At 38.7% G+C, this 18,211-nt stretch overlaps 1 protein-coding gene and 1 non-coding gene across 4 annotated transcripts in view; both read left to right on the top strand.

Annotated features, from left to right (window-relative positions):
• The window catches only part of RPF2 (ribosome production factor 2 homolog), a 37,539-nt gene extending 28,728 nt beyond the window's left edge, over positions 1-8,811 (top strand). For all 3 annotated transcript variants that reach the window (XM_019967209.2, XM_019967208.2, XM_019967210.2), the window contains 3 exons: positions 660-762; positions 6,748-6,892; positions 7,650-8,811. In XM_019967209.2, the coding sequence (XP_019822768.1) occupies positions 660-762; positions 6,748-6,892; positions 7,650-7,829 (428 nt within the window). In that variant the 3' untranslated portion in view covers positions 7,830-8,811. The remainder of the gene's footprint in view (positions 1-659; positions 763-6,747; positions 6,893-7,649) is intronic.
• Positions 8,812-14,743: 5,932 nt separating this feature from the next.
• Positions 14,744-14,850, top strand: LOC139185041 (U6 spliceosomal RNA). The gene has a single exon (XR_011568626.1). It is a non-coding gene; the product is annotated as a U6 spliceosomal RNA (small nuclear RNA).
• Positions 14,851-18,211: the final 3,361 nt, after the last annotated feature.

The following is an 18,211-nucleotide window of genomic DNA, read 5'->3' as shown; positions in this document are numbered from 1 at the left end:
AGTTGTAAGAGGATCAGCTTCGATGATGCTCTCAACTGGTCATTGTCAACTTCCAATGGCCAACCACTATGCTCCTCACCTTCAAGGTTATTGTCTCCTTTGCAAAACTTCTTGAACCACCACTGCACTGTACGTTGGTTAGCAGTTCCTGGGCCAAATACATTGTTGATGTTGTGAGCTGTCTCCGCTGCTTTATGACCCCTTTTGAACTCGGATAAGAAAGTCCCTCAAATTTGCTTTTTGTCTAACATCATCTCCATAGTCTAGGATAAATATAAAATAAACAGCAATAGTAAATCATAAGCAGAAAACCATAAAGCAGGAAATTCACATTAAAATTATATATAGTATAACCACATTTATTTAGAATGTATTCCAATATCAAACATCAAGTTTCAACAATGCAAAAACTGCGGTTATTTTGGCACCAACCTAATGCATGGCTCAGTGAACTAAACACAGAAATATAGTCATGAGATTAAATGATAGAAGGATGGGACCATCACATTTTTCAGGGATCAGTTTTGTGCTACTTACCTTTTTTAGATAAGACATTAAAGAGTTCCATTTATTTAGAATGCAGCTAATTTGTAACTGAATTTTAAAGGTATGTTGGTCTTTAAAAAAATTTTTTTTAACGACCTAATGTGTGCTTTTAGATTTCTTCAGAGGCCCCACGGTATCAAATATCCGCCTGGCTGGTTTAGAGTATGTTCTACACTTCACTGCACTGAATGGGAAGATTTACTTTCGAAGCTATAAGTAAGTGCATTTACATGTTGTTATTAATCATCAAGGTTAGCATTTTAGTGTGACTATTTAATAGAGCTCAAACTGAGAATTGGTGTCTGACCAGAAGTTTGGAGAGTTTGCAAATTTGGAGAGTTTGCAAAATAGCAGTGACAAATTCTGTGCTGGTCCTCAGGTCTGTCACTCCCCTGCTAACTTCTGCCTCTCGGAAACCCTGCTTTTCCAGGACTCTGGAGCCTCGGACACTTTGTCTGAGCTCAAAACATGTATTCAGTCTTGACTTGCCCTACTTTTGTGCAGTATTTCCTTATTTTTCTTGACTGGACTTAGAGCACCAAGCTACAGGTCTTAAGCCGGCTAAAGCAAATCTCAAAACCCTGAGTCTAAAAAATGGAGTCTGATGGGAATAAGAACATTTAATGACTAGATTCATTTTACCTTCATTCTCCAGCCCAGGCCTTCTACCTTACCCCCAACACAATATAAATATAAATCTGAACAAGCTGATTTAGTTTTCATTAAAAATCTAATGACATATTACAACTGAGTCTTTTGAGATAAGCATGACTTTTTCCCCCCCGTATTTAAAATAAAGTTCTAGTGCTGATGATGGAGCCCACACTTTCCTAAAGAATACATTGACTCCCACAGACTGCCTGTACACTGACATCAGAGTGTTGTCTGTTTTACACTGTGCCGTGGCAGTGCAGCCTGAGTGCTAACAGCCCAGGGTTGGCAGTGTCTTCTGTGCAAATGTGCTATTTGTGCAACTATCTGTGGACTTCAGCATTTCATCCATGGTTTTAATTTTGTTTTTGTCATAATGGAATACCTGATTGACCAGCTTGTGTCCAATGAACATCTAAATGAACTAAATGTTCACCTGGTTTTGTTTTTGGTCAGTAATTTCCGTCTTTTTTTCAAGTGTGTATGGAGTCAGAGATATTCAGTTCTTTTCACCCCATGAATGGTACCCCTATTTCTGGTTTTCTTTTTTTTTTTTTCTTATAATTAGTTGAGATTGAAAACCCTTTTAGTCTGTTGTTTGAACTTCCAAACTTGCTTTTGGGACTTTTAAGAACTAAAAGCCTAACTAAACTATTTATGATATTTTGACTCCACTTATTCTAGTGTAAATAGAATGCTAGATTTTAAGTAAAAAGAATAGATATGCAACAAGCAATGAAGGTTTACTGTATAGCACAGAAAACTATAGTCAATATCTTGTGATAACCTATAATAGAAAATAATTTCAAAGATAATATATGTGTGTATGTATAACTGAATCACCTTGCTGTGTACCTGAAACATTGTAAGTCAACTGTACTTCAATAAAATCTATATATATATATTTCCCTGGTGGCTCAGATGGTAAAACGTCTGCCTACAATGTGGGAGACCCGGGTTCAATCCCTGGGTCGGGAAGATCTCCTGGAGAAGGAAATGGCAACCCACTCAAGTATTCTTGCCTGGAAAATCCCATGGACAGAGGAGCCTGTAGGCTACAGTCCATGGGGTCGCAAAGAGCTGGACACGACTGAGCAACTTCACTTTCATATATTAAGAAAAAAATGTATATAAAATAGGTGACTCCTATTTATAGAGCAAGAAATAAAAGATGAAAAATCACTAACATAAAATCTTTTTGAAAACTTATGTTAAACAAGGAGACCCTGGGAATACAGTGGAACTAAAATGTAAAGATAAAAATCTTTGAGAAAGAGAAATGGATAGTAACAATAATCTAAAACTCTTTCATGGTGAACAGTTTCAAAGAAAGTATTCTCTTATGTCAGAACTTACATTTAGTGAGATTTTCCTGGTGGTTCAGTGGTTAAGACTCTGGGGTATGTAGGTTCAAGCCCTGGTTGGGGAAATAAGATCTCACACGCTGCATGGCACAACCAAAAGTCTTTGGTTTTTTATTTTAAATTGTGTTTAGTGAAAGGAAAGATTAATTTGTTAAAAAAAAAAGAAAGAAATATAAAGAAAACAAAGCAAAATGGACAGAAAATTAGCAAATCAGACTTAAGAACAAGAATAAATTGACAGTGTAACTATAAATAACCATCCATCCACTTACTTTAAGAAGTATTTTATTATTGTTGAAATCACTGTTAGTATGACATCTCCCATTAAAATAAAAAAAAAATTTGAATTTTAAAAATTAGAAACCCTGCTGTAAAATTTTAATCCCAGGTTTTCATATCTATATCCCCTAATACCTATTAGCTATTGACTTGAAATAGAAAATGGACAGTGTGATTGAGAGCAAGCTGCTAGTGGGAGAATCCCTCTATGTGGATTAGCTTAGCTTCCTAGGGCTGTGCTCTGCTTAGGAGAGGAAGAGGTGGTCCCTGGAATGAGCATCAACTCTGAGCCTAGTGACCTAGCTCTGTGCCAGCCTTCACCACAGAACATGGTCAGGTCACCTCTCAGGGCTTCTGTTTTTTCTTTGCAAAGTGTAGTGATACCATTTAGGTAATTCTGAGGTACCTCTGGGATGGATAATTCTTTTTTCAGAAAGAGAGAGGTGCAGACAGAGGTAGGAATGTGCCAGAAAAGAGTTTCTATCCTCGTGTGACTTCTCAGGATTCTCACAGGCTGCTCTTGGGTGTCCTGCCCTCTTCCAGCCAGCCCTTAGGCAGAGTTAAGGTGATAGTTAATGTGTGTATGCAGTCACTCGGTCGTATCCCACTCTGCGACCCCATTGACTGTAGCTCACCAGGCTCCTCTGCCCATGGAATTTTCCAGATAGGAATACTTCAGTGGGTTGCCATTTCCTACCCCAGGGGACTTCCTGACCCTGGGATCAAACCTGAGTCTCCTGTGTTAGCAGGCGGATTTTTTACCACTGCACCATGGGGGGAGCCCCAATAGTTAATATTGACACTTATTAATTTGTGAAGATGAGTAAGGATTATAAAATGGTTTTGTGCTTTTTGGATGAAAAGAACTGTGAGTATGAAATTACATTAATAGACATTTTGACCTGACCTTTTGGGGAAATAAATCATAGTGTTACTGGCATCTTCCTGTATATCCTATAATAATTAATTCCTTGGAGAATTTTGTTCACTGTAGGGCCAGAACTGTTAGTATGAAACAGAAGATCTTTAATAACTGCCATGTATGCCTTTGCCATGGCATCGGGTAGGTTTTATGGGGAGAAATATGCAGAACAGGAAGTATTAGCATACCTTAAAAAGCAAACAACATTCTGGGCAGGGAGTTTAAGTACTGAAAACAGAATGTCAACAGAAGAGAGGGATGTGAAAGGGAGGAAAATAAGGAAATTACAATTTAAACAAGAGGGTAATGCCAGTCTTTCTCAAGAAATAGGCACATCATGCATAAATATATATAGAAATTACCGATTCACATGTCTAATAGCCTAAACCCATCCGAGAGGGAAGGAACTGGGTTCTGTTTGTCTTTGTGTCCCTGCTTCGTGTACCATGTAGTCTCCCAGAACTGAATGTCACGTTTGATTTAGAGCTTATAGGGAAACAAAAAGCAGAGCTTGAGGTTAGGATCTGAGATGGAGATTTACATGGGGTGTAAATATTCTGGGCAGTAGTAGGTATTTGACTGGAGATACAAAAGCCTGGAATCAGAATGTCTGCTTTAAAAACAAGTGTATTGTTTATGATGGCATTGAGGGTAAAGGAAATGGTTTTAATTTTATTTTTTAAGAGTTGATATTTAATAGAGTCTTCATGTATTTTCTTTAGTATGATCACAAAAATCCTTTATAAATCTCTTAATATATTTCCTCTGAGAAAGTGTAAATAGATGGTTGTTTGTTTTTTTTTAAAGATTAACATTTAATGATTTTAGATTCTAGATTTCATGATTAAATTCTGTTCATAAAAAGAAAAGATGATAGCTCTATCACGAGAAACCATATGCAGAGAACTGAAAGCTGGAGTAAGTTTCCTTCTATTTCTATCAAGTAGAAATAGAATAATAAGCATACTCAATGAAGTGATTAAGATCATCCACACATACTGTCTAGTATGGCACTATAATTAATTCATCAGTAAGTAGCAACATATATAGTTATATGTAGTTACATGGAAACAATCTTATTAACTTTCTATACTGCTCAAAAGATTACTCTGTTGGGAGGACACTTGCATAAATAAAAAGGTCCTTGGGTAATCTGACTCCATCAGGCATGCCATGCACTGTTCTGGATTGACAGGTTTTCCATTTACCTGAAATTAGCATTTTAAATGGAGAAGGAAATGGCAACCCACTCCAGTATTCTTGCCTGGAAAATCCCGTGGACAGAAGAGCCTAGTGGGCTGCTGTCCATAGGGTCGCACAGAGTCAGACACGACTGAAGCGACTTAGCATGCATGCATGCACTGGAGAAAGAAATGGCAATCCACTTCAGTATTCTTGCCTGGAGAATCCCAGGGACAGAGGAGCCTGGTGGGCTGCCGTCTATGGGGTCGCACAGAATCGGACACTACTGAAGCGACTTAGCAGCAGCAGCAGCGTTTTAAGTGGCAGAAATTCTTTTCATTTAAATTTTATGTATGTGACTTCCTTGATTTCTTAGGTTAATCTACTGAACACAAAATATTAATCAAGATTTAGTCTTTTTTTTTTTTTTTTTCATGTCTTTTGTTGTTGGCTGCTCTGCTTGGCGTGCAGGGATCTTAGTTCCCCATCCAGAGGAGTGCTAACCACTGGTCCACCAGGGAATTCCCAAGATTTAGTCTTGATATGAGTTCAGCCTGATAAATACAGTTTATTTGAGGTATGAAAGATGTAGAGGCGATTGCAGAATAAAAGATCAAAACCTGTGATATAAAAGAATCACATGGTCACTGCCCCTGTATGCTTTGAGTGAAATATTAAGGACAATGGCATGATGTCAGCCATCTTCAGCTCCTAAAAATGTTTTCCCCTACGCAGGCCAGAGACAGGCCTTCTCTCAGGTCTCTTCTCCCAGAGCCCCCGTGAGGAGAGTGGCTTAAGGGCCCTTGTTTAAGCTCTTTTTTCCCCTGTGCTTGCTCCCTTCAAACCCCATACTAACATTTCTTTTATCTTTTAATGTTTGTATGTTTTTGTTTGTTTAACATTTCTGCTCTTTACATATCCTAGGCTCTGGGGTTTTTTGTTTCGTTTTTCCTTTTTGCCGTGTTTAATTGAGTGTGAACTGCCGTGTCTGATATAGCGTACCTATCACTGTGACTCTTCCAGAAGCCAGTAAAAGCACTTCCTGTAAGTGGACTGTATTGGTTGGTTGTTTTCATGTGACGCAGGACTTTTAATAAGGTTTTACCCATTTCACTCCTGCTTCCTGATATTTGCTTGTTCCTGGGTATTACTTACTCTGCTTTCCTCTTCTGTCCTTTCTTTTCTCTGTGTCACTTGTTACTTCTTTCTCATTCTGGCTTTTATGTGAAAAGGCTCACCTTTTCTGAACATTATTATTTAGTCCTTTTCTGTGTGGAGATCTGGTCACCGTAACGAATTTGAGTCTTTCAGCACAAATAACCTTCAAGTCTTTGAGCAGTTCTTACAATGTCACTCCCCAAAAAAAGGATTAAATGAATCTTCCTTCTTCCCCCCACTGTATTCCTCTTATGCTTTCGGATCCAAGGTTATTTATACATGTGGTATCCAGAAAGTCATGGTTTTGTTACGTTCATCCCAACCTATAGAGATCAGTGTCTGTGCTTTGGAGAAAAGTTGATTCTGAATGGGTCTTAGAGAAATAAGAATTTGTTAATTATGTAAATATAATGTCTTAAAGATCCACTTAAAATTTTTTATATAATTATATAAACCTTAAATAAAGAAATCAAATAAAAGATTCCACTTCTTAGGAGGACTATCTGTATATAAAGTATTAAAATTAGACTTTCCAAACATTTTGTTATTTTATGGAACCATAATTCTCTAGAACAAAAATATTTGGAGGAGTGGGACTTTGATTATCAAAGTCAAAGCAACATTTCTTTTTGCTATTTCATAAAGGTTGCTGTTAAAGAAATCTGGCTGTAGAACACCACGGATTGAATTGGAAGAGATGGGACCCTCGTTGGATTTGGTTCTGAGGCGGACACACCTGGCATCAGATGACCTTTATAAATTATCTATGAAAATGCCCAAAGCCCTGAAGGTACATGACTTGCAGATTGGTGCCATGTTTAATTGTATATTCCTCTCTTCTTTCCAAAAAGGGTTTGTAGCATATTATATTAAAGGACGTATATAAACAGATCAATATAATAGATAAAATTAGACTTTCAGAGCCAAAGAAAAGAAGGAAGAAGCAAATAAGCCAATCATAAAGGATAATAAAATTGTAGAAACCAAGCATCAAGTGTTGCCAAGCGCTTCCTGGTAGCCAAGACTGCCAGTTTTCAGCAAAAATAGGTCTCATTTTGGGCATTGTGAAAATGTAATTTCAAGCATAGATGTATAACCCATACTTACATAAAATGTGTTTTGACTTTTGAATGGTTTTAAAAAGCAAGTAGAAATGGCATCTCTGGAATTCCAGTAAAGATTTGAAATGATAGTCACAATCCTTAAGCTAAACGAAACAACTTCTCTCTGTGCATGACAATGATTATTAGAATAGTCTCTTAGGTTGCTTCTCAGTGTGACCTGATAATTTACGGGGGAATTGTAGAAATGCAGAATCTCAGATTCTACCCTAGTCCTACTGAATTATAATTTGCATTTTTAACAAGATCTCCAAGTGATCTGCATATACCTAAGTTTGAGAAGAAAGGACCTATAGGACTATAGATTCCATATCATTGAAAGGTGCTCACTAATGGAAGTTGTTAAATGATAGTTGTTATACACTAGATTTTTATCAGTTCATAATAGTAGACTCAATTGTTTTTTCATATATTACTGTTTCTTAGCCAAAGAAGAAGAAAAATATCTCTCATGATACTTTTGGTACAACTTATGGAAGAATTCATATGCAAAAGCAAGACCTAAGCAAACTGCAAACCAGGAAAATGAAGGGGCTGAAGAAGCGACCTGCAGAAAGGAAAGCAGAAGATGAGGAGAACAAATCAAAGAGAATTAAAAAGAATTGATGGAATTTAGCCAATAACTGCATTTTTATTGTAGTCTTAAGAGAATTATGAAGCATCCATTGTTTCAGAGTTTCTTATAAGATTTTATTGTATATTTTTATAACTTGATAATTTACCTAAACTATATATATTATATACATTATGAACAGTAACATACTAGTATTAGGTTGAAAGTTACAATCTTACTGTAGATATTATACCCAGGTATGCCTTTTTCTTTCTATGATGTGACATTACCCTCTGCCCACCCCCTACAATGTCCCATGTCTCATTGGGTAGATAAGTGAGGAAGGATCTCTAGAACAACCAGTGGTATTTTAGAGAATTTTGAGTTAAGCCCTAGATAAAGGGAGGAAGTCATGGAAAGTATAAATGTTCCAAAGTAACTGTATACATGCTCAGTGTGAGCTGCCTGGAAACTTTGACCCCATCTCCCAGCATATACCTACAACCTGACTTTCCTGTTCTGCCTCAAATTCTACCAGAGATTCATTTTGAGATTTTAAGTTTTATGTCTTAGAACATAAATCTCTGAGATGTCCACTACCTGACATATTACCTTATTTTGATTAATTTCAAGAGATTCTGCTACTAAATGGAGCCTTATCCATCTTCTCAGAGAGAAAAGAAGTTTTGCTAAGGGTAGAAGTGAGAAAAGAGGGAATGGTAAGTTAAGGCACAGGACATTTGAGGGTACCAGGTAGCCCTAGGTAAAGGGCACACGGAGGCCCTGGGTGTTTACATACTGAGTAGGAATAAGTCAAAGCCAAACAGCTTGTTTTGAAATTTTCTTGAAGACTGGCCCTGTGCCTAGAAAAATGGCAAAAGGCTTTCTACTTCCTATTCTTAGTATTGCAAACTTGTTTTCCCTAAATGTAAATTTTAGTTTCCTTGATTGAGTCCCTGGCAAAGAGGCTCCTTTACACAACCCAATTATGCTGTACAAGAAGAAACGTACATAAACCATGGTGTGTTATATGAAGTGGAAATGCTTTTGTTTTCAATTCCATGTCAAGGAGCTCCTCCATGTCTTTATGTGTGCATGCATTTATGTGAGTTTGCTGACACTAAGCAAAAGCTGGAATCTCAATTTTACTTTCTTTATCCTTTCTCTTTTGTAAACCCATTCCTTAGCCTTCTCTCTCCCCATCGCTTTCCAGATGGCTGATACTCTCCTCTTAAAAAGGAGGGCGTTAGTATCACTTAGGTGCACTTGTTGCTTGATTATACATTGTTTTTCTTTTTTTTTGGCTTCTCGTTGCAGAACACAGGTTCTAGGCACACAGGCTTCAGTAGTTGCAGCACTCAGGCTTAATAGTTGTGGCACATGAGCTTGGTTGCTCCAAAGCACGTGGAATCTTCCCAGACCAGGGATCAAACCTGTGTCCCCTACATTGGCAGGTGGATTCTTAGCCACTGCGCCATCAGGGAAGTCCTTGATTATAAATTTAACCAAGACTACATAATTTTAGACCTGAAAAAAGAAAAGTGAAAGTGAAAGTCACTCAGTTGTGTCCGACTTTGCGACCCCATGGACTGTACAGTCCATGGAATTCTCCAGGTCAGAATACTGGAGTGAGTAGCCTTTCCCTTCTCCAGGAGATCTAGACCTGAGGTAGGCAGATTATGTCTAAATGGAGAGAGAGGGTTAAATTAAAACGATTCATGTCCTGCCATCTGCAGGTAGATGGACAATAGTTGGGGAGAAAGGGAGTCATGAAAGGAGCATCAGTAATGATAGGCATATAGTCCTTGCCCAGCGCTTGACCCTGCCTGACAGGTCCAACTAACACTGATGAAGATAGTGATTCAGGAGGCAAAGCAATGGGCCCTTTACACCTGTCACTTACAAGAAGGACCCTCTGCCATATTGAATGGCTGTTAGTATAACTGATGCCATCAGCGCCTCCTGTCCTTCAACTGACCCTACCTAGGGCTGTACTGTGTAGTAAATCTCTGTTGTCAAGGGCTTTGTAGTGAATAGATACTGTTTAGTGATCATTAGGTCCAGGTGGCCTCTGCACTCTTTATTATTGTTAGGCTCCAAACAATAATGAAGACCTTGGCTGACGTATTCCCAGTACCCAAGAGACTAGTTACCCGTTCATAAATCTTGACTTTGGAACGCACTTCCTGTTTTCCAAGCACATACCCTCGTACCCTAGGTTAACTATAAAAATCTCCAGTGGCAGCTGCAAATGTTTCCGGATGTCATCCATCCCATCCTACCCTCTAAGTAAACTACCCTATAATCTGATCGCTTGGTTGTATGAAGTGTCCTGCCTCATTTTTTGGTCTCAAGATATTTTCTCAGTTTGGTGGGCATGTTTTGTTCCTTCTGTCCAATAACACCTTGACCCCTCTCCATCAGGAAGACCTACCTCAGCATTTCAACCAATCAGTGTAAAGATCACCACATTTTCTGCAGATGTGACGTCTTTAAGTGTTTTGTTGTTTTAATCAGTAACCTTCAGAGGTAGTGAAGGACAGGGAAGCCTGTCATGCTGCAGTCCATGGGGTTGTAAAGAGTTGGATACAATTTAGCTACTGAACAGCAACAAACTACAAGCTTTTGTTTCCTGTGCAGTTTTTTAGTCTTTGAATCTTCTTCATAAGAGAATATTACGTAGTATTACTGAAATCTAACTCAAAGACTTTTTGTTGTAGTTGTCAACTATCTGAAACTCTTGATTCACCATTTATATGGTTTTTGTGGGAAGTGCATTTTAATTTCCATTTGTCCTTGAACTTTAGAACACAATATACACTAATTGGAGAAAATGTATCCATTTCAGTAAAGGTGGTAAGTTGCCTGTCCTAAGTTTTACTTAAATTTGGTTTTTGATAGATGAGGAAAGCAGAATATTATTATTTTTTTAATACAAAACTTGTATATTTTCTAGGATATTAATACCAAGGTATATACAATTTCATGAAGTTTGATTCCTTTTTATAACTTAAATGCTATTTATTTTCTTGGTATTGAACATGATCCAAAGTAGAGGTGTTATTACCCAAATCAATAAAGGAAGCAGGTGGAGGCTAACTTAGCCCAAGTCAGTTTTCAGTTATCTAGCTTCTTCTGATCTCTTCTTCCTTTCATTTATATTTTTACCCATTTCTCCTCTCCCCCACCCAAAGGTGAGGCCAGGAAAGGATTCACAAAAGTTTTAAAACGGAAGAAGTTAAAATCACAAACCACTGCTAAATTTGACCAAGAAGAGAAGGTTTGTTTTTTAATGAAATTTCAATATCAGTACTTTGTCCATTATGAAATTAAGAGCCTACAAAAATACACAATATTTATTATTATCCTAATGAACTTTTAATGGATCATAGAAATCATCAAAACATCTCATAACTGCATGAAAGGCAGATATATTCTAGTGTATATATATATATATATATTCTAGTGTGTGTGTGTGTATATATATATATATATATATACTAGAAATTATGAAATTGTATAGAATACACAATTTCATTATGAAATTACACATTACATTCATTACACATTATGAAATTGTGTAGAATATTATTCACATCCATTTAAATATGCTTCTGTTGGGTCTTCCTTGGTAATCCAGAGGCTGAGACTCTGCGTTCCCAGTGCAGGGGACCTGTCTTTGATCCCTGGTTGGGGAACTGGTTCCCACATGCTGCAACAAAGATCTGGCACAGCCAAATTTTACAAAAATACATAACCTACTAAAAAAAAAGAAGCTTTGAACAAAAAGTTAAATTGGATTTGTTGGCTCAAGGTTTATGCCAGCTGTGAGAAGAAAGTCAACTTGCTTTTATATGTATATTGTTTTCCTCTCATACCAACAACTTGAATGGTTCAAGTTTAATAACAGCAAAGATAACACTTTTTTCTATACCACCCAGAGTGGACCATATTATGCCATGTTTGAAAATTTTGACTACCTTTCTTGAAGTCATTTTGCATCTTTTCCAGTTCAAAATTCTTAGGGAAAAAGTTTTAGAATAAGGCATAAACATAAGGTAAGCCTTTCAGCATATTTAATTTTCTTGATTTGGTGCTTCCTTGAAACAACTTCTGTTCCTCCCCCAATCCATTCTCACCTCCCAACCTGACTTGTCACACTCTGAGCACCAGAAAGTAGGTTCTAAACACAGGAAGAAAGGTCTGAGACCACAGGCCCCTGCTGGTTAGTGGGGCTGGAGTCTGTATTAAAGAAGATTAAAACAAAAAAGGGGTGGTGGTGATGGGAAAGCTTCTAGAACTCAACAGTTAAGGCTTTTGCCAAGCAAGGAGCAAGGCCCCTGAGCTTTAAGTCTTTTACTGGATTGGAATTGATTCCTCAAGCTCAGACAGGCTCACAGAAGCAGAGTGGCAAGTGTTGGCTCTATGAGGCATGCCTTCCCATTAAGCTGGAACCCAGGGCTGCAGAGGCCCTGTCTCTGGATGCCAGATCAGGGGAAAGGACCTGCAACCAGAGCCAGAGTTGAGCTTAAGCAGAGGCTATGTTCAGGGATCCCCTCTGTCCCTCTGAAACACTGCAGGCAAGCTCAGAAAGAGGTTTCTGGAGGGCAAAGCACTACCTGTTTAGTGTTAGCAGGTGCATTTAAAATGGACTTGGAAGATTCACATACATCAACTTGAGAAATTTATTTTCCCAACCCCTTAGCTAGAAGCTAGTTCCTCAGAGTCAGCTGACAAAGCAGGTGGCAAAGAGACCTGAATTGAGACATCACTTTAGAAAACAATCTGATTGACTCTGGCTCGGAGCTAAGAGGCAATCCTAGGGTTTATGGCACTGGAGAAAAGAGCATGAGAATCCATTGCTGTCCTCTTAGGCCTCTTTCCATCCATTTGACTCATAGTCTAGTCACAAGTTTGAGTTTTATGCCCAGCACCTTCCTCTGCATGGGGAGACCTTGGGGAAAGATTAAGCTGAATTTTGAAAAATCAGTCATGGACTTCCCTGGTGGTACAGGGGGTAAGAACTGCCTGCTAAGGTGGGGGACCTGAATCCAATCGCTGGTCCGGGAAGATCCCACATACTGCAGAGCAATTAAGCCCATGCACCACGGCTTCTGAGCCTGCTTTCTAGAGCCTACAAGCCACAACTACTGAATCCACGTGCCTAGAGCCCCTGCTCCGCAACAGAGAAGCCAACGAAATGAGAAGCCTGAGCACCCTGACGAAGAGTAGCTGCTACTCTGCAACTAGAGAAAGCGTGTGTGCACCAGTGAAGACCCAATGCAACCAAAAATTAAATAAGTAAAAGATGAAAAAATCAATAAAAAGAATGCTAACATGGCAAGGAGCTCCTCAAGAGTGGAATATGTGGGAGGCAGTGCCTAACACTGCAGGCAGAGCAGTGTTAGGGACAAGAGTTGTGACCTTAAAAGAAAGTGACATCATCTCCTGATGCTCTCTGAGCCCTCAGCTAAGATTTAAAAAGACAAGGACCCAATTAAAGACAGTCAAAACCGTTGGCAATACCAATTATTGGTATGGTTCCCTAAGTAATGTTAGAAGTGTTAGTTTTTCAAGAAATGCAAATAAAATAAATGAGGCTTTGTTTTGTGCTCATAGCAGTAGAAAGACAAGTAATATTTTTAAAGAAGCCCCCATAAGGCAAGTGGTACAGTACTAGCTGGCAGAATTCTTAAGTGATTTCCATGCTTAGGAAGTGAGAGGAACAGAGCCATCATGGTTGCAAAGTGGGGTTCCATAGTCCTCACCTCAAGGTAGATGAGATGTAATATGGAAAGCACCAGGCTGATCGAAAGAACCTGGAGTCTTGATCCCAGAAAAGGACCATTAGCTAATGTTGAAGGAATTATGAGGAAGCAGAGTGAGGCAGATTTGGTCCTGGCAACATTTTGGGAAGAATTATTACACAGGTGGCTTGTGAGCTCTTACTCAGACAAGAAGGTAGTCATTGCTAGAAGCCAGCATGAATTCCCTGGGAGCTGAGAGTGTTAACTGATCACATTGCTTTTTTGAAAAGAGTCCTTGCCTGGTAGATAGAGAAGTGGTCATTCACTCATTTATCAAGCATTATTATGTTGCAGGGGCTTCTCTGGTGGCTCAGTGGTAAAGAACTCGCCTGCCAATACAGGAGACAAGGGGTTGATCCCTGGGTCCAAAAGATTCCCTGGAGAAGGAAATGGCAGCCCATTCTAGTATTCTTGTCTGGGAAATGCCATGGACAGAGGAACCTGGCAGGCTGCAGTCCGTGGGGTAGCAAAAGAGTTGAACATACTAAACAGCAACTTTATGTTTCAGGCATCATGCTAGAACAATACCTTACACTGTATATGTTTTCAATTTAGAAAGCTTTTTCTTTAAAATACAATTTTGGGAATTCCCTGGTGGTCCAGTGGTTAGGATTCTAAGTTTCCACTGCGGGGGTCTGGGTTTGATCCTTGGTTGAAGAACTAGGCTCCCACAAGCCCAGAAATCAATCAATAATAATAAAATAAAACTTTTTTTTCTTGATTATAAGAAACATCATTTTTCTGATTATTGAAGAGAAACTTGCAGAGAAGAAAAGAAAAGTCATGTAATCTCACCACCCAGAATACTATTAACATTTTGCTGCATCTTATCACTTTTAAAATGTAGATTCTTAAAATAAGAACATGATCTTCTATATTATTTGGAGTTCTGCTTTTAAAAAAAAACAAACTTTTTAAAGTTAAAAATTTTAAATTAATACCACATTAATTTCCCATTGATACCACAAATGGAAATGGGGCATTATTCAGATAAGTAAATGCAATGAATTTTTACAAAATGAATGTACTGTTATAACCATTATCCAGATCAAGAAATAGAAATATTGTCAAGCCCTTTAGAAGCCCTTTATAGCCACTTCAGTCATGAGCCAGTAGTAGTAAGGTTAACTACTGGTACCTTGCTCTTAAAATCAGTATCAGTGCTCGCTTCGGCAGCACATATACTAAAATTGGAACGATACAGAGAAGATTAGCATGGCCCCTGCACAAGAATGACACGCAAATTCGTGAAGCGTTCCATATTTTTAAAAAGAAAAATCAGTATCAAATTGTGTTTTCCTGTCATTAATTTTTTTTGAAATGTGATATAACTGAAAAAGCATTTAGGCTGATTCAAAGCAATTTGAAGGACTAGTACCCAAAGACTATTGATGAATGATGAATAATCTGTGATATCTACAAAGGAAATCTTTGTCGGCAAGTCTCGGGGCTCTGTTGTTGACTTTTGCTCCTTAAACAAGTTTATCTTCCACTTGAATGAAGATAGGGCACATTTGTGGATGACAAAGCAGTGAGACTATTAGAAGACATAAATGTAAAATATCTTGGCAGGCTTGGAATATGGCCTGAAGCCAAAAAGACAAATTTAGTTTGATAAATGAAAAGTTCAGTACCCAGAGGGGAAATATATATGAACATTTTTAGGATAAGAGAGATGTGGTTCGACAGTTGGGAAATGACCCAGGGGACAAATCCTATGTCAGTCATCAGTGTGAGCAGACTTCCAGAAAGATCCACAGAAATTTAAGCTGCACTGACAGAAGTACAACATTCAGGTTGACTGAAATAGAATACCTGAAATAGACAAGAAAGTCTGAAAACAGCAAAGCCTGATATGAGTATACAGTAATAAAAAGTGGAAGAACAGAGACCCATTGTACTCTAATCTGCTCAAACACATTTGCAGCATTGGTTCCAATTCTGGGCACACCCTTGGAGGAACTTGAGCTACCTGGACTGTGTTCAGAAGATGGTGACAAGAGCAATGAAAAATCTCCAAACCTTGCCAGATCAGGTGGAGATTTGCCAGGGAGAAAAAAAGGTAGTCACTAAACAAATTTTTTCTTATCAACTTAATTGGAATATAATTTTTGTACAATAAAGTATATCCCTTTAAAGTGTATGATTTGGTGAGTTTTGGTATTTGTATAAACCCATGAAAACACTAGCACAATAAAGATGGGAACATTTTCATTACTCCAAAAAATTCCTTATGCTTCTCTGCAGTCCATTCTCCTTCTACCTTAAGCCCAGGCAACCATTGATCTGCTTTCTGTCAGTCCACTTCAGTCGCTCAGTTGTGTCCTACTCTGCGACCCCAGAGACTGCAGTACACCAGGCTTCCTTGTCCATCCCCAGCTCCTGAAGCTTGCTTGAACTCATGTCCATCGATGTCCAACTCAGTGATGCCATCCAACCATTTCATCGTCTGTCATCCCTTTCTCCTGCCTTCAATCTTTCCAAGTATCAGGGTCTTTTCAAATTAGTCAGTTCTTCACTTCGGGTTTCCCTGGTGGCTCAGACGGTAAAGTGTCTGTCTGCAATGCAGGAGACCGGGTTCGATCCCTGGGTTGGGAAAATCCACTGGAGAAGGAAATGGCAGCCCACTGTAGTATTCTTGCCTGGAAAATCCCACGGATGTAGGAGCCTGGTAGGCTGCAGTCCATGGGGTCACTAAGAGTCGGATACGACTGAGCAACTTCACTTTCACTTTCATGCATTGGAGAAGGAAATGGCAACCCACTCCAGTGTTCTTGCCTGGAGAATCCCAGGGACGGGGGAGCCTGGTGAGCTGCCGTCTGTGGGGTCGCACAGAGTCAGACATGACTGAAGTGACTTAGCAGTAGCAGCAGCAGTGCTAACTTAAGAACAATAAAGGAACAGGAAAAACGAGGAGAAAGAAGGGAAAGAAAGAAGAGGAAGACAGGGAGGAAGAGAAAACCATCTCACCATAAGAAACTTGCTGCTTCCGTCCTTCCACCACATCCTGAGTCCTTGTCTAGATGTTTCTATAATAATCAGGTAAGAGTGAGGCACGTTTTTAGTGCTATATGGCTTTGTGTCATATTAATTCAATAAAGCATACCATCAATTATCAATTCCTTATTGAATGAGCAGTATATTTAGGGTCATCAGCAGAATTCCTTGGCAGTTTCTTTGCTGTGGGAAGAGTGCATAAAGAATAGAAGTAAGATAAAATTCTCCAAGCAGGCTCCTCAAGCTGTGGTCCTATCACTTTTAGGGAATGTGGTATAGCCTACTTTTCCAACCCTGGTCATCCTCAGGGTCCTCAATTTGTGCAAGAAGGCAACTCATTTACCAGTAGCAGAGGACAGTTGTTCTCCAAGAACTTGCCAGAGAGTATAATCTTTTGGGGGATATATTCATGTATTGAATGGAGAAAGAAATGGCCACGCACTCCAGTACTCTAGCCTGGAAAATCTCATGGACAGAGGAGCCTGGTAGGCTACAGCCCATGGGGTTGTGAAGAGTCAGACACAACTGAGTGACTTCACTTTCGTTTTTCACTCTCATGCGTTGGAGAAGGAAATGGTAACCTACTCCAGGATTCTTGCCTGGAGAATCCCAGGGACAGAGGATCCTGATGGACTGCTGTCTATGGGGTCGCACAGGGTCGAACACGACTGAAGCGACTTAGCAGCAGCAGCAGCATGTATTATAAGATTAGCCCTTTTAAAATGTACACATCAGTAGTTTTAGGATATTCACAGAGTTGTACAACAATCACTACTACCTTCAGAACATTTTTATCACCTCAAGAAGTCCCGTATCCATTAGCAGTCACTCTTCATTCTTCCCTCCTCTGAGTAATCCACTTTCTATCTCCACGGATTTGCCTATTCTGGACATTTCATGTAAATGGAATGGTACAATATGTGTTTTTTTGTGATTAACTTTCACTTAGCATAATGTTTTCAAAGTTCACCCGTGTTGTAGCATGTATAAATACTCCAGTCCATTTGTGACTGAATAGGGTTCCACTGCATGATATACTAGCTTGAACTCACTGTCACTCAGTATTCAACAGTTAGGCTGTTGGAAAAATGAGTAAAGTCCTCAAATATATATATGAACAGCAATGCTCTGTATGGAATTGTGCTGTAAATGTCAAATGATGAAATGAAGATTGTCTAATCAAGTTACTAAACAAATATGTTCATAAAATTACACATCTCCAAAATGGAAATTTGATTCACTCATACTTGCAGAAGCAATATAAATTGCATAAATCTTTATCAGCTTTTGGGTTTTTTTTTAAGATAATATTCTTATCAGACCTTTTCTTCCCCATCCCACACACAATTTACTGTGAAATGTCTCTTGTTTTAAATGAATTTCTTTTAAACAACTATTTTCCAATATCGGTTATCTCCAACTTCAAAAGCTAACAGTGATCATTTCTAGGTGGTAAACTTATGGGTGATTTTTATTTTCTCTTTTCACTTGTCTCTAGTTTTCTCAGTGAGCATCATTATATTTGTAAATATTGATAATATGGGAAAGAAGGGGGAAAAAAGGCTGAAAAAAATAGTTATAGAAGTTCTCCTGAAAGATGCACAGGCTGTTTGTTTTTCCAGAGTATATCA

The sequence above is a fragment of the Bos indicus genome, chromosome 9, assembly GCF_029378745.1.
Source record: "Bos indicus isolate NIAB-ARS_2022 breed Sahiwal x Tharparkar chromosome 9, NIAB-ARS_B.indTharparkar_mat_pri_1.0, whole genome shotgun sequence".
In the NCBI taxonomy this organism is placed as follows: domain Eukaryota; kingdom Metazoa; phylum Chordata; class Mammalia; order Artiodactyla; family Bovidae; genus Bos; species Bos indicus.
The sequence above is the reverse complement of the archived record's forward strand: the minus strand, read 5'-3'. Positions and strand labels throughout refer to the sequence as shown.